Raw genomic sequence first — 14,948 nt, forward strand, 5'->3', positions numbered from 1 at the left:
CGCTAGTCCCATTCTGGTGGATCACAGCCACTTCCCGTGGCTGATGACATGCCGCCGCTGTTTGTCTGGCCAAGGCGCCGTTCCCCACTTTCTTTTGATCTGGAGGTGGGTTCATGATAGCTCCGCGGAAGTGACAAGACTGGAAGAAGGTCGCGAAGAATGCAGATGCTCTGAAAAACTTCTTCTCGCCGGTTGCGACCCCCAAATCTCACACCGATGGATACCATTTTGCGAGAGCTTGAAGCAGGGCACAGACTTGGGTCTGGTCATCGCCTGGCAGCTGCCCTCACTCCGATTGATACGCCGGAACACCCAGACCGCTTGAAGTCATTCTACTTCTTCTCCAATGCCGCTCAGCTATCCACCAGTCTACGATATTATATCTCCCACCTCAGCGGAGTCCGCATACCGAAGGAAGACCTCAACGCCTGGGTCGATATCTTTTCGGCGTACTGGAAGGCAATCGGAGAGATTGTCAACTTCGACGAAATTCCATCGCGCGCGAGCTGGGCCAACGTTTTCGATAGCTGGAAAGACCTGGCAAATGTGCTGATTAGAGCTTACACGAACCCGGGGCTGGAGGCTTGGACCATACCTTGTCTTTACGTTGTTGGGAAATACCTACGGGTCTTCGCATCCAAAGCCGACGCAGAGTCTTTGTCCCAGGGATCTGTCGCGTATTCTGAGGATGATATGTTCACCGACTTTGGGAAGAATGCGAAGACTGAGGAGTCGGCGCGGGTGCTGAACCGCATGTTCACCCTCTGTCTCAATGACAGGTGAGTCTAAAGCTGTGTCTTGGTGCGTCATCGATCTCTGACGAGGTGTCTAGAGCGGCAATGGAAGAATCCCGAAAATGGGGCGTCTATTACATGTCGAATCTGTTATTTAAAACGTACTTCAAGGTATGATTGATGGTACTTTCTTTCGATGAACCAACAGCTTACTGAAAACCCAGATCAATGCCGTCGGCCTTTCCAAGAACCTGCTGCGCGCTCTCAATGCTCAGTCGCAGGACCTCCCGGATAAGGAACGCTATCCCAGATCGCACATTGTGACATTCAACTACTTTGTTGGTGTCATATTCTTCCTGGATGAAAATTACGCTGAGGTACGAGATCATACATAGGCTGGTCAGTTTCGAAAGCTTACCCGAACAAGGCAGAGACGCACCTCGCATATGCTTGGAACTACTGCCAAAAGCACGCGATCAAGAACAAGGAGTGGGTGTACCGTTTTTCCTTTCAGACTTTTATCGCTGACTACCCGGAAGGTTAATATTGACATATCTCGTGCCCTGCCACCTCGTCAACACCCATACCCTCCCGAGCAAGAAGCTTCTTAATGATTTTCCACGCCTTGAAAAGCTGTTTCGCCCACTATGCGACTGCATCCGGAAGGGAGATCTCCACGGCTTCGATGCCGCCATGTCTGCAGGTGAAGAAGAGTTTGTCAGGAGACGCATTTACCTGCCACTCGAAAGGGGACGAGACATTGCGTTGCGCAATCTGTTTAGAAAGGTCTTCATAGCTGGTGGATTTGAAGAGCCCAAAGACGGACAGCCGCCGATCCGACGTACAAGGATTCCCGTCGCCGAATTCGCAGCAGCGCTTCGGATCGGCACTCATGCAGACGCGAGGACCCGAGTCGATATCGATGAGGTTGAATGTCTGTTATCCAACCTCATTTACAAAGTTAGTATCTGGGACACTTTCGAATCGGAAATACGTGCTAACCAATCCTCTAGGGCCTGATGAAGGGCTATATCGCCCGCGAGCGCGGCATGATTGTCCTCAGCAAAGGCGGAACAGCTTTTCCCGGAACAGGTGTATAGGACCGGCATCCTGCAGTACGGAAATTCTCCACAACAGAGACTGGATCACGCCAAATATCCGCAGTCCTTCATCCTCAAGCCTTTGAATCAAGCTTATTGGACCTTCTTATGACGGTGCCAAGGACAAGGTGTACAGAAGCCCTGCCCTATCAAGCCAAATACACACGACCTAGCTATACATACCTCGACAAGCTCCGTCCAGACGACGAGCTGTGATACGAATATTAATGAACTATTACCGACGATGGTGACACCTACACTCTTGAATGATACCGAGCCACTCCCAGCTACGCATGCATTTCCCGTTCTGTATCACTAAACAATAGACGGCATCGCGAGGACATGATGAAATCTCAAATTCTCCATAGATAAGATGGTATCGAGCATTTCTCTAATTCCACGAGCTACGGATTGGATGAACCTTCTCCGGAGGCTTGATAAGTACTTCGTACAGAGAAGGACGCCATTACAGGAATCACAATTAGTCGTTGAACTAGACTACCAGAACCTAGCTAGTGGACGTTGAATAGAGTCCGAAATATAGTACAGCAGAGCAGAGCTGGGAACATGGGGACCCGAAACCATAACCATTCAACATCACGCCAGTCAAGAGACAAGAACAACTGAGATGACAACGCTCAAGACACTCGTTGGAAAAACACTGACAGAAAATCGTTGGATATAACCATATAACCCCAGCCTGACTAGAATGGCATCACCCAGGAGCCTTCCCAGTGGTGTTCGGTTGGGAGAGTAGCACTACTATTCGGCGACTGATAGCTTAGCATTCGGCGCTTCTGCAGTGAGGTCATCCTAAGCAGAAGCATGTTAGTACGGATACAAAGGGGGTAACCTAGAATTGATTGACAACAGAAGGTGATCGAGATGGGATAGGCCAACCATATGATTACACATCGCCACGAAAAGATCGAAGAACATTTTACCTCCCTTCTCCATTTCCATCTGCATCGTGCCGCTGCGCTTGAAAGTGGACCTGCTCCGGATTATGAGGGCCAGGTAGTGAGCTCGGAGCTTGGATTCGTGGTCGGGCGTATTGGCGTAGGCATAGCGCGCACTCGCGAGGATAGTACTGCATTGGATACCACTGTGCAGGCCCTGTTTTATGAGGGATAAGCGCTTCAGGTGCTCGAGACCGTACTTGTTCGCGGCACAACTTTTTGCAACGGGCATGTTAGTCACTTTACGATAGGCGAGGCATAAAGGAACGGCATGGCACATACTAGACAGCAGTATCCCTAAGAATCTCCGCGCCAGCAGCCGGATGGAAGAGCGTAGCTCCGTCGGTCTGTCCATCCTTGAGCCTGGGATTCTCCAGCTCCCACGTATTGTGCTTTTCACTTTGGACTAGCCGTGGGTAGTAGTCGCCTCTGTACAGATACTCGAGGATGCACGAGAACACCTCCGGCTGTTCCTCCGGCAATGCTATTCGACGGCTGCTGAGAGGGTTCTGGGATTGAGCTCGGGAGCATGCGGCTGCGAAGAATGGCGATACGCAGAGGATTTCTTTATGCGCGGCGAAAAGTCGCTTGTCTGGGCCAACGCTGATGGTAATGACAGACGAGGAGGAAGAGCTATTATAGTAAACCTCGTTAGTGATCCGAACCACAGCCGGGCGCAATTGAGTGTCTTACCTGCCATCGGGCGGACTGTCTGGTACCTGGCACTTCCCAAGGCGTCTTGATGTGACTGAAGAGTCGCGAACATATCGTCGGGACCGAGAAGTAGCCTTCGATGTTCCATATCTGGAAGAGAAGCTGTCAGGGTGCGATTGAGGATTTCGCCTAGTCGTGAACATCGTTAGATTGGGCTTGCGCCTGTTTGGAAGGGCTGGTGGGAGCAAAAGGGCGGGAAAAAATGCTGGGGCAGAGCGAATTCAGGGGAATGATAAATCAAATCAAGGAGCAGGGAAGTTGGTAAAACGCTGGCCTTACCTTTACCATGTTAGTATGGAGAGGTATCGCAGCGTACAGAGAAGCCTTTGGACAAGCACCTCAAGGTGGATGTGGCACGGATAGTTGTCGCTATTGGTCGGTTTCGACCTGGGGCAGGGATAAAAGGCTAAGACTCGGGTTTGACTGATTCTTTGATGGGTGTGAAACAGTTTGCTTCTTGCATGATGGCGACTGGCGCATGGTGGTGAGTCGAAGCTAGGACGCGTAATGGATGTATTTCACGCGTAAAGTGGTTTTGGAAAGCACGCCAGATCGCGCTATCATGTGACTAATTGTCCAATCAGCGCTGCGCATTTAAATCGTGTGTGGACCAGGACTCCATCATCGACGATGGATCATTTCTTTGTTCAAGGAACACGCATGATCTGTCGTTTTGGAGCCACCTTGCTGATGCAGAATTTTCTTTGTCGGTGCACCTTGCTGATGGAACCTTGCTTGAGTGAATAGACCTGGCCAATTGGATTTTGCTGGGCCGCATGATGGCTCATATCAAGGTCATGCACCATTCCGCTGGCATAAAATTGAGAAGTGGAATGTTTGTGAAGATTGGTATATGCTAAAGAATACATGACATGCGCCTGACCATACCCAGCCCAAAATACGCCACTCTAAAAACGCCCTTTGTACACGAACCCAGCTCTACTGTCTGGTGATGGCGGAGGAATCCAGCTCACGATACGTCAACCAGACCGGACATCCAGCTCTTACAGAAACACTTTCTTGGCCTGGTTCGGATGGCTCTCGCTGGGGCAGTACGGACATTTGAATCTGGTGCCCTTGCAGAGTCGGTTGAGCGACTCCTCTGCAATTACATGCCCACAGGGCATCATCATTGGCGGATTCGCATCGGTCGTCTGTTCTTTGGAAACAGGACACACGAAGATGGAATGGAAGAGGTATGATGGTGGAAGCGGGATTTCGACCTAGTTATGATATTAGTCAAAAGTAGTTGCCACAGAACTCGTCTCAACTTACGGGTAGCTCATGCTCTGTAGTCCACTCGGTCCGTTTCGCTTTCATAATAGTCTGTAACTTCAGCAAGGTAGGTAGGGCTATTGCGCCCGCAGTTGCAGCAATGTAGAGGGGCGAATCAGGGGATAATCCCAACAATGCACAGAATTCTCGAGTGAACGAGTGTGAAACATCGGCCCACGCAGATGGGTTGTTGAAGATGTTCTTGTAGGGAGAATCTGGTAGATTAGGGCTGAAAGCCATAGCGCCCATCAGCTGTTGAATTTCCCGCATATATCTGGGAATAAACTGTGGGAACTCGCGCCTGGCGTATTCCAGTGCTGATTGCCGCCCTTCAGGTGTAGGACCACGCTGCTCGTGCCCGCCATGGAAGAGCCAAACGAACTGGAGCCTGCATAGGTCGAATTCGAGGTTGCTACCTCTCGCTTCTAGCGCCACCTTGTTCTCTTCCTTCCTTGACCACTCTATAGCCGGTAGTAAGTTGTTGTTTTCTTTGAGTTCGTGAAGTATACGGTACATATTGTGGAACTCGTCGCGAACTTTGCTGGAGGGTACCCCTCCAATGTCCAAAAGGGCGGCCGCCTCATCCATGGTATCCGGGTCGAGTTCCTGTTGTCTTTCCGCCGCTTTTTTCTCTGCTACTTCTGACAGAAATGCCGAAGCCACGGAGAACTGTCCTTCCCGAAGTAGGTGCATGGCGATGGCTCGGTTGATAAGGTGTTCTTGCGACGAGAGGACATCGTGTTCGGAGCTTGGTAAGGGCCTGTCTTTGAAGAGCTTCAAAGTGTCAGAACAATACATGTCAGAATATGCAACGTCTCAACAAATTGCCTACCTTGTCTAGAGCCTTTGAATACTTGTTGAGGCCGCTATGAGTCTCCTTTAGGTTATCATTGATAGCATCGAACGACGATTTGATAGGATTTTGAAGCTTGGCCAAAGCTACTGAGGCTTGATTCGGGTCTGATATGATCTCAAGTTAGCCTCTCTGCATAAATCAAGTCAGCGGTGTATTCCGAACGAACCAGAAGCGATCTTGTCCCGGGTTGCCTGAAGCAAGTCGATTGCGTCCTGCACATTTTTGATGCTTTGGGATGACTTCAGTCTCTTCGAGAGGCGTTCATGTTCTTTCTGAACGAGGTCCATGGTGAGAAGTCCGGGGACGGCCCACGCGGAGCTTAGCAAGTCCGACGATTACCGCTCGTTCGCAGCTCGGAGAGCAACAGCCATGTGGAAGTATCGAGTAGGGAGATCTGCAGGTAGGAAGTCCGAGAGACTTGGTACCCAGGTCGGAAACAGTTTCTAGGATGGTCAATCCGTGGGAAGGTTGGGCGTCATGAGTGCAACAGGTGAGCAGATAGTCCCTCATCCCTCATCCCGAAATCATCCAATTACGACATGGATTGTCACGTGGTTGTGAGTAATTACCCCTCGTCGTTTGCTGAAAAAAAAAGCAAAGATAGTGGGGATAAGTAGATCATCTGGGAGCTGAGCGGGTTCAGGTGTTCAAGAGGCAGGTCGTGTGGCGCATCATACTAATAATGTTGCTGAGTTATTCTTGCATCAGCGTCATGAACGATGCTATCTGGTGTGGACTGTGTGGAGGAAAGTAGAATCGTCTTGGCAGCGCCATATTCCGGCCGTACACTCCAGCTTTGTTGCCTCACGCATCAGGCTGTCTTCACTCTGTGTCAACCAATCATGAGTCACCATGTCCCGGAAAGGCTCTCGCTTACACTAGCGTCACTCTCTCAGTCTTGGCGCAGCTATATAAACTCGATGCTGCCGCGCAAATTTTGGAACTTTTTCTTCTTTTTTTCTCCATCCTGGTGCAAGGGTTTTACACGTGTCAGTGAGGAGCCATCCGAGACCGTGTTTTTGCTAGTTGAAAACTACCTAGTTGACTGCTCCAGTTGGCCTTAGGGTCGGCTGGGAATTTTTGAACATCTAAGAAACTGCCCTGGCTTCATCCTTGAAGCCAGTCGTGATGGCGAAATCCATCGCTTGGTTGATCTTCTTTTCATTGCCGGTATCCCTTGCGGATGCTTGTAGGGAAGAGATGTTTTGACTATCTTTGTCTTGGTTAGATTTCAGTTCGCTTCGTGCACTCCGTTGAGAAACAATATTCTCGTTGCGTGCTTCCTATTGAAGGTTCTGGGTGACGCTTGACGGTCGACGGCCTTCGTTCGTTCAGCCACGTAACCACGTTGCGGCTCGTCTCTTGAAGTCTTTCGTCGCTTATTCTCCTGGTCCACTCTTATATCTGTCTTCTTCGCCGTTTCCTTTTGGCACGTTATGACTCAGTCGATGAGGTGTTCGTCCATACATGCCAGGCGCCTGTTCAAATGTTGGATTAGCTGGGAATTAGCGACACGTTTTTGCCAGCATTGGCAAGTAAGGAACAGGAAGGAGTAAGAGCTGGATAAGGAGCTGGAGTGCCAACAAGCAGTTTTCCAACGAGTTATATCACTAGCAAACCATAAACCACAGTACATGCAAGCAAAGCCGATACTGTCTACAAAATAGGCGCCCCTCATCCCGCAATCACTCAGACGGCCTTGACATCTGCAACCCGGGCCAGCCCCAGTGTCTCCGCCTCTGTGCGATATTCCCCAAATTTCCTAGCAGGCACCTTCTTCACAAACATTTCATCAAGCTCCTCGTACGACCTCCCTCTCGTCTCAGGCTGATACCACCAAATAAACGCGATGGACGGAAAACAAAGTCCGCCGAAGATGAACCCCAGCTTGCCTCCCAGATTTGCCCTATCAGGGTTAAAGAGGTACGGGAGCACAAACGCCCACATGACGCCTATGCTATTTGCAGCAGCGAGGCCAATAGCGATAGTTTTGACGCGGAGGCGCGATGTCGCTGTTTTCGTTAGACAGGTGTACGCTGTTGCGCCGATAGACGCGTTGTAGAAGAATGAGTAGAGGAGAATCATGGCGATGGCGCCACGGAGTTGTCCTTTCGTACCGCCGACAGCGAGCCCGCCCATGACCCAAAGGATGGCTGTGAGGATGATTGTGCCGTGGAGGGTTAAGGCGCGGCGTCCTGTCTTGTCGATCAAGTACCACGAGACAATGTTGCCGGACATGGAGAGGACTTGCTGGGTGACTTGGAGCTTGAACGACATGTCAGTGCTGCAGCCGGCTAGTTGGGAGTAGTAGGTTGAATAGGAGGCGGCGAAGACGATGCCGGTGAATTGTTAGATTATGAGAGGCGCAATGGAGACGATGGTGCGGCGGAGATTGGACTTGCGGAAGCATTCGAGGTATGTGACGCCTGCTGTTTCGCGGCGTATTTCTTCGAGGGTTACTTTGATGTTGGCTAGGTGCTTCATAGTCTCTTCTGGAGAAGAGCTAGATTCGAGACGCTTCAAGCTGCGGAGGGCTTTCTCGTCACGGCCTTTGCTCGCAAGCCACCAGGGTGACCTTTGTGGAAGATAGATTGTTAGGTTTTGATATGGGTTCGTAGAAGAGAAAAGCCTTACTCAGGCATGAAGAACACGAAGGCAGTGGCAATTGCCGCAAAGCCATACTGGGCGACAAATATTGATCGATACGCCCACCTCGTTCCGACGCTTCCCTCGCTGTTCGTGATAAGTGAGACTGTGAACGGTCCCAGTGTGTAGGCCAGGGCAATCAAGCAGGTCATAAGACCACGAAGAGCGAGCGGCACAATCTGACAGTGGTAAGCAATACAGCTATATCCGGCATGTGTTCAGGCTACCGAACGGTACCTCTCCAATGTAAGTAGCACATAGTCGCCGTCGAAGTAATTGCCGAAGTCCTTACGAAACTGAGGAATACTGACTACAACACCACTGGCCTGATTCTCAAAGCTAACAAGCAGGATGGTCCAGACAGCAAAGAGACACCAAGCAATTGCCTATGGCTGGGACTTGATTGCCTGCCATTTGGATTTCTCGTGGTCTTCTTGGTTGACTAGATGGGCTAATTGATGTTCTGTGCCCTCGTCATGGACGACCTCGGTGGTATTCTTCTCAGGGTCCACCTGCAAGCAAGTCGAGTGGGTAACGTGGAGAGACAAATCTGTGCAAACTTCAAAGGACAATAATGTGTGACAGTCATGCATCCAATGCGTTGCAGCGGCGCGATCGACAGACTTAATACCTGCTTGAGGGGGTACCACAGCATGCTAGCTCTTTTGCTACCCGCAGTATCCCTTTGAGTCCGTGCACATCAGCTGCATTCCTGCGAGTCATATCAAACATGGCCTGCTTGAGTGGACTGACGATTCAGGCAAGGTTTGGAGACATGGCATGATTCCCCGACGGGGGTGGCAGCAGTCTTCGCAATAGGGAAGTTGTGAGCTGTAGGCAGACTGTTCTCAGGCCTGACAAAGCTGATCTCCTGGGGCCTGGATTGTTTGTTGCTTCTCGTCGTGAAACTTCCACATATCCCGGTCATGTTCCCCGCTCTTTCTTTGATCCACGACGCCTCGTCTTTCTTGTTTCAGCGGGTTTATCATGCTGGTTGTTCGGAACAAGCAGGTTTAACCGCACAGCCGGAGACCCAAGCCTTGCAAAAGATAATATGGCAAGCATTTCAGCTTCCTCAGTAGCAATTCAATATAGGCATTGCACTAGACAGACGGAAAAAGGCCTAGTCTGGGGTATCCCCGCACCCCGCATAAACCCCATAACCCGCATAGAACCTCTCTGGCTCAATGCTCTAGGCACGGGGAAACTTCGGTAAAAGCATTGGGGTTGAAGACCATGAAACAATCGCCATATGGGCATGCCTGCCGTGCACCGAGGTGTAAGGCTTATAGATCCTTAATTCGGTGTTATATCATCATCATGCTATTGTACGTTGACTAGCATCGTGAGCTTGCAATGGCAGCCGTATCCACGCCCAAGTTTGCTTTGGCCTCGGGAACAGGTTATAGACCCTTGCAACGTAGAGCTAGCAAGCCTATAAAAGCTAGCATGCGATTGACCATGGCACCGTTGAGAAACCAGCTTCAAGTCAGTTTCGTTTCAAAAATCTAAGCCTGATCCAGCCATGAGACCCTCCCTCCTCGTTGCTGCGACACTGTGCGCCGTCGAAGTAACTGCTTCGCCTCGTAAATACGACGACTCAGACCTTCTAGTTGTGACGACCAGCGGTACCGTCAAAGGTGTCGTCTCTGAAGAGACAGACAATGTCCGGATTTTCCGTGGCATTCCATATGCTGAAGTTCCAACCGGAGAGCTTCGCTTTCGTCCTCCAGTGAAGAAGGCGCGAGCAACTAAGACCATAGATGTTTCCGAATGGGGACCCGCTTGCCCACAGACCACAAACGCCGTGGATAACATTTACAGTATATATTTCAAAGGGTTCGGGAAACCTGACGATGTGCCCACTGGTGAAGACTGTCTCCATCTGAATATTTGGGCGCCGCGTGGCAAGCCCAGCACCGAAGAATTGAAGCCGGTTCTCATTTTCATCCATGGTGGTGGCCATAACGCGGGTGGAAATTCCTTTCCATACTATGACGGAGGCCGCCTTGTTCAGGATAACCAGGATGTGATCTCCGTCTCGCTTAAGTATGAACCCACAGATTCACAATGAGCTTGATAAGGAGCTGACCAGAAAAACGCAGCTACCGCTTGAACGTTTTCGGTTTCCCTTCCGCAGCAGGTCTGAATGGACAACAGCTCAATCCGGGCTATATGGACCAGCGGCTTGCGATCGAATGGACGCGGGATAATATCAAAGCCTTCGGTGGAGATCCAGGGCGAATGCTTCTTTTTGGGGAGTCTGCGGGCGGCGGATCGGTTGACTCGTATACCTACGCTTACGCGGAAGATCCCATCGTATCTGCAGTGGTGCCCATATCTGGCGTTGTCGGCAGTTTTGGTGCTAAGGAGGTTGCACCAAGCAACTTCACGTTCATTGCTCAACAGCTTGGCTGTCCGCTCGACAGAGATGAGGAACTCGCTTGTATGCAAAGTAAGCCATGGGAAGATATCGAAAATGTCGTCAACCAGTATAATGAGACGCAAAACGGTGGGAGGCCTCTGAGCTTTGGGCCAACTGCTGATGGACAGAACGTCTTCGCCGACTTTGCTGCACGTCTGGCTGCTGGCCGCGTTGCCAAAATTGTGAGTTAGGAAATACCTTCCACACTTGTACTTGATGGCAATTTCTAACTATTCTCAAAGCCAGTGCTCATTGGCAACTCGGATCGCGAGGGTGCTTCACTTGCTGCGAACAACCTTGGTCCAGCCGTTAGTGAGACCAACAAGCCCACCGAGCAGGCAATCGATGCCATGACGAATGGGATCTTCAACTGTCCTGCTGCCAACGCAACTGTGTAAGTCTGACTTCCAGGTCTCTACCATCTTTTGGATCTTGCTAACGATTCTCCCAGTGTTCGCGCAGACGCTGGCCTGCCGGTATGGCGCTATCGATATTTTGGAGTGTTCCCGAACCTGGACCCGTTCACCTGGCTGGGAACCTGGCACTCTGCCATTTTGCCGACTCTGTTCAACACAGCGAACAAATATGGCGTTGCGAATACTCCAGCGCAGGATGAAGCGGTATCGTTTCTTCAGTCCATCCTTGTGAACTTTGCGCGAAACCCAGCCTATGGTCTCACTAAGCTGGGGTTCCCACAGTACAACCCAGAAGGTGACACTCTGGTGCAGCTGGTGAAGGGCTCTTCTTTGTTGTCTTTCAATGCGAGTGCCGGATATGATGGAGCGTGCTAGGGTCTGGCATTTGATTGGTCTCCTGTCTCCGGATTTGGGTTGTGGCTGAGCTAGCAGATGTACGGGGGGGTACCTTAGGCAACCACTTTCGATGCGGGATGATTAGCCGTGCTGACGGATAAGAGTGGCGTTTATGTTTCAGAGCATCAAGAGTACATTGGCTGAGACATGACTTGCAATATTATTCTATACTCCGGGTTCATGAAGTAGAAGATGACAAGTGACGATGCAGAGCAGAGAAAGAAGGTAGCTAGGCACGGGGTAGGTAACCGTAGCAATTGGTGGTGTTGTGGCTGACACACCGCTCCGGCCCTGGTCCCTTTCTTCCCTTGTGACGTCGCCGCCCGCCATATAAATTCGCCAGTTGCTCCCCCCGTTCTTTGATGAGTGCTCCTCGAGCGTCGCTCCTTGTCTTTTACTGTTATGACTGAGTAATCTCTCGGTCGTTGATATGTCAGAGCTCTTTTCCTTTTCGCGGGCTGTATTTGGTGGACTGGAGGATCGGTGTTATTCTGAGGCTATCTCTGCAGCTATTCAAGCGCCTATTGTACTTTCAACCTCTCCGCGAATCTACGATGCCTACGATCTATCCCACATTCCCGTACAGTAGAACTTGTACGGTTATTCACCATGTCATCGACGGCGCCCGGCGCACAGGCCGCCTCTCCAACCACAAATCGCCAAACCACAAGAGCCTCGGTGAACACTGCAGAGACCCCATCCTCCAAACCACACGCCGCTGAACCGTCACTTCGTCGTGCCCACCAAAAGATCGTGTTTACGGACCCAGTCGCACTGCGCTACCTCGAAGAAGACCCATCAACCATCGTGCTACATCGCCGTTTGACGCTGGAGGGCTATGAAATATACATTGTTGAGCAATGGGCGTGCTCCAGAATCCACCCCACTTTTGTCATCACAACATATACGGGCGACTCGTCGCATAGAGTGGTTGCCGGTGTTTTGGGGGTTCCTACGGACGAGTCGACATGGTCTCCCCGGTTAAAGCTGTACTTCAATGCTGTGAAGAGATTCCAGCTGCGAGAGAGGGAGACGTCCCTGGGCACAGTCATGGTAACTGATCTAAACTCCTTTCCATCCGAGCTCTCGGTCATATCTGTGCCTGATGGGGACATCCTCAAACACAGGGAAGATTTTGTTGTGAATGAGAACTTGAAGCGGTTAGGCTGTGCTGGCCGAGCCGGCTTGAAGCTTCAAGCCCCAGCTCCTGCTACCGTGGCCAAGTTTCATCAATTGTATCGGACGAGCGAAAGGGTCCCCCTCTACAGCGCCGTAATGGAGCTCGTCAAGCAATGCCAGATTGCATTGATGATGTTCGGGAACTTGGCGCCGGAGTATGTGGACGGCCTGCTTTGCGATGTTACAGAAGCTGCCGTGGGAGACTGGTGGACCGATATTGGAATGGAACTGTATAACATTGAACCAAGCGATGGGAGGCTCGGTCCTACCACAGTTGCAGCTTTGCTAGGTGCTCTCATGGGAGCTCGCAACCGGCTTCATGCGAACGGCGCCCCGGTCGGCAAGGATGCCTTTGATATCACCAATCTCAAGCGCGGAATTGGAAATTTTCAGAAATCTCAGAAGATGAAACGTACGCGGCGGCTGGACCGCCACACCATGGACAGACTTCACCGGGCCACTGCCAAGGCGGCCAATGCAGAGGGCTGGACCGATGCTGTCAAATCTACCATGGCGGAGCTCAGCGGGCACGGCGGCGAGATGGTCATGGGCATGGTCCGAGGCAAAGAGAAAGGCGGGATTGCGGATATCGAAACCATTGATATTGACAACTTTGCTCAACTAATCAGCGGTGAAAGAGCAAAGTGGCTGTGGCGAGGGAAACCACGCAAAAGCGCAGTCGATCCCAACGGACCTCCGGCTTCGGATATGATGTTTACCACAGACGAACAAGGCGGGTATGTCTGGACTAGTCGCAAGCGACATTCACATGAGGACCTGGGCATGGACCCCTCTTTTCAGAAATCTGAACGCTCGTGGAAGCAGGCGGAAGCAGCTGGTCCGCCCGAAGACAAGGATCAGAACCTCAGTAGGATGGTCATGAAAGGCGTTAGTGGCAAGGTTTCAGACGCTCGGATAGGGTTTGGCAAGTTCAAAGATGCTGTCGGGATACGGTCACACAAGCAGGCAAAGGACTCGGAGTTTGGTGGTGATGCTGCCCAACTCGCTTTCATGGAAAGTGATACTGAGACAGGCCTCCAGCCTGGATACGAGGATGCCCCTCTACCCGATACACAAATATCGAATGGCGACGAGCAAGGACAACTTTTGCTGGACACCAATAGCCAGCCTGCTGAGAAAACGCTGCCAGCAATCACAGTAGACCGTGCTGCATCCAACGAAGACACAGACACGTCACGTAAGGGCTCTGTAACCCAAACAGACGAAGGCATGCAAGACCTGGACCGGTTCAAAACGCGATCTACCGACGTATCAGGAGTTTCAGGCGATCAAGAAAGAGCATCAACACCAGCATCCTGCGCCATGTCCCTACGCAGGCCGCATAGCTGCGACGAACTTGTATATGTCCACGATTTCGAGCGGAAAAACGAGTACTGGCCGCGGCATCTATCTTTCAGCATCGTCGAAGAGGTTGTCCTAGCGCGAAAAGGACTAGATGACCGTACGATCTTTGAAAGCTCCGACGCCCCTCTAGAGGAAGCCATAATCCATGAGGACATACTGGCCTCCGATGCGCGGATTTCGGGTATTCGAATCCGCGATCTTGAATTACACACCGTTCCATGGGTCGAGAGCCAGGTGTCTTCGGTCGACAGGCTGAACCACACCCTTTATGAGACTCATGAGAAGATGAGCTCAGAGTACCTAGAACGGTTCGAGCTGTATCAGCAAGTCCGGGAACGGTCCGGTGATGTACTCGCTGGTGAGCACTCGCAGCTTACCGAGCACATGAAACGAGTCGAAATGTTGGGCGCAAAGCTTGACTACGAACTACACGCTTTAGAAACCAAAGTCGAAGATGTGGAGACGGGGCTCGGAGAATTCGAACGGCATGTCGAGGATATCGAAGTGAGGGTCAAGTCTCTGATTCGGGGTGAGGACGAGAAGCAGAATCACTCGTGGCTGTCCTGGTTCAGCAGACTGGTCAGTGGCAGTAGCTTGACACACACCCATTGACGGCACTATTGTTTCCTGTATATATTGTATCAGTTACTTGTACATATCTTTGAATAGAATTGTGAAATGCACGAACCGCGCGACGTCATAAGGAAACTATCATATTTTCCAATACAGGCCTAGAAAGCCGTGGACTCCCCGGGGGTCGAAAACATGAGCCCAGCTGTCCAACCTCAGAAAGCAACGGGTAAACATGAGGAGAGAAAAAAAGAGTCATTCATTACACAGCCAGGAATATAGCTAAAATACATTGTTCAAACGCACATAAAGG

At 51.1% G+C, this 14,948-nt stretch overlaps 7 protein-coding genes across 7 annotated transcripts; 3 read left to right on the top strand and 4 right to left on the bottom strand.

Annotated features, from left to right (window-relative positions):
* Positions 1–216: 216 nt before the first annotated feature.
* On the top strand, positions 217–1,834 carry csn12 (the record flags this gene model as incomplete). The annotated part of the gene is made up of 6 exons (XM_026750151.1): positions 217–779; positions 833–905; positions 959–1,111; positions 1,162–1,223; positions 1,274–1,694; positions 1,748–1,834. 6 exons carry the CDS (start codon positions 217–219, stop codon positions 1,832–1,834), a joined length of 1,359 nt encoding a protein of 452 aa, XP_026601155.1.
* Positions 1,835–3,074: 1,240 nt separating this feature from the next.
* On the bottom strand, positions 3,075–3,650 carry DSM5745_08136 (BTB/POZ domain-containing protein; the record flags this gene model as incomplete). The annotated part of the gene is made up of 2 exons (XM_026750152.1): positions 3,075–3,426; positions 3,487–3,650. The coding sequence occupies 2 exons, from the start codon at positions 3,648–3,650 to the stop codon at positions 3,075–3,077; spliced, it is 516 nt and encodes a 171-aa protein (XP_026601156.1).
* An 861-nt stretch (positions 3,651–4,511) lies between these two features.
* Positions 4,512–5,925, bottom strand: DSM5745_08137 (ubiquitin-protein ligase RMD5; the record flags this gene model as incomplete). Its single annotated transcript, XM_026750153.1, has 4 exons — positions 4,512–4,730; positions 4,783–5,556; positions 5,615–5,742; positions 5,805–5,925. 4 exons carry the CDS (start codon positions 5,923–5,925, stop codon positions 4,512–4,514), a joined length of 1,242 nt encoding a protein of 413 aa, XP_026601157.1.
* Positions 5,926–7,327: 1,402 nt separating this feature from the next.
* Positions 7,328–7,915, bottom strand: DSM5745_08138 (uncharacterized protein; the record flags this gene model as incomplete). The annotated part of the gene is made up of 1 exon (XM_026750154.1): positions 7,328–7,915. One exon carries the CDS (start codon positions 7,913–7,915, stop codon positions 7,328–7,330), a length of 588 nt encoding a protein of 195 aa, XP_026601158.1.
* A 72-nt stretch (positions 7,916–7,987) lies between these two features.
* DSM5745_08139 (uncharacterized protein) lies at positions 7,988–8,436 on the bottom strand (the record flags this gene model as incomplete). The annotated part of the gene is made up of 2 exons (XM_026750155.1): positions 7,988–8,213; positions 8,273–8,436. 2 exons carry the CDS (start codon positions 8,434–8,436, stop codon positions 7,988–7,990), a joined length of 390 nt encoding a protein of 129 aa, XP_026601159.1.
* A 1,373-nt stretch (positions 8,437–9,809) lies between these two features.
* On the top strand, positions 9,810–11,500 carry DSM5745_08140 (uncharacterized protein; the record flags this gene model as incomplete). Its single annotated transcript, XM_026750156.1, has 4 exons — positions 9,810–10,333; positions 10,390–10,891; positions 10,952–11,103; positions 11,161–11,500. 4 exons carry the CDS (start codon positions 9,810–9,812, stop codon positions 11,498–11,500), a joined length of 1,518 nt encoding a protein of 505 aa, XP_026601160.1.
* Positions 11,501–12,130: 630 nt separating this feature from the next.
* DSM5745_08141 (putative Sin3 complex subunit (Stb2)) lies at positions 12,131–14,677 on the top strand (the record flags this gene model as incomplete). The annotated part of the gene is made up of 1 exon (XM_026750157.1): positions 12,131–14,677. The coding sequence occupies one exon, from the start codon at positions 12,131–12,133 to the stop codon at positions 14,675–14,677; it is 2,547 nt and encodes an 848-aa protein (XP_026601161.1).
* Between the last annotated feature and the right edge of the window lie 271 nt (positions 14,678–14,948).

The sequence above is a fragment of the Aspergillus mulundensis genome (assembly GCF_003369625.1).
Source record: "Aspergillus mulundensis strain DSM 5745 chromosome Unknown scaffold_9, whole genome shotgun sequence".
NCBI lineage: Eukaryota > Fungi > Ascomycota > Eurotiomycetes > Eurotiales > Aspergillaceae > Aspergillus > Aspergillus mulundensis.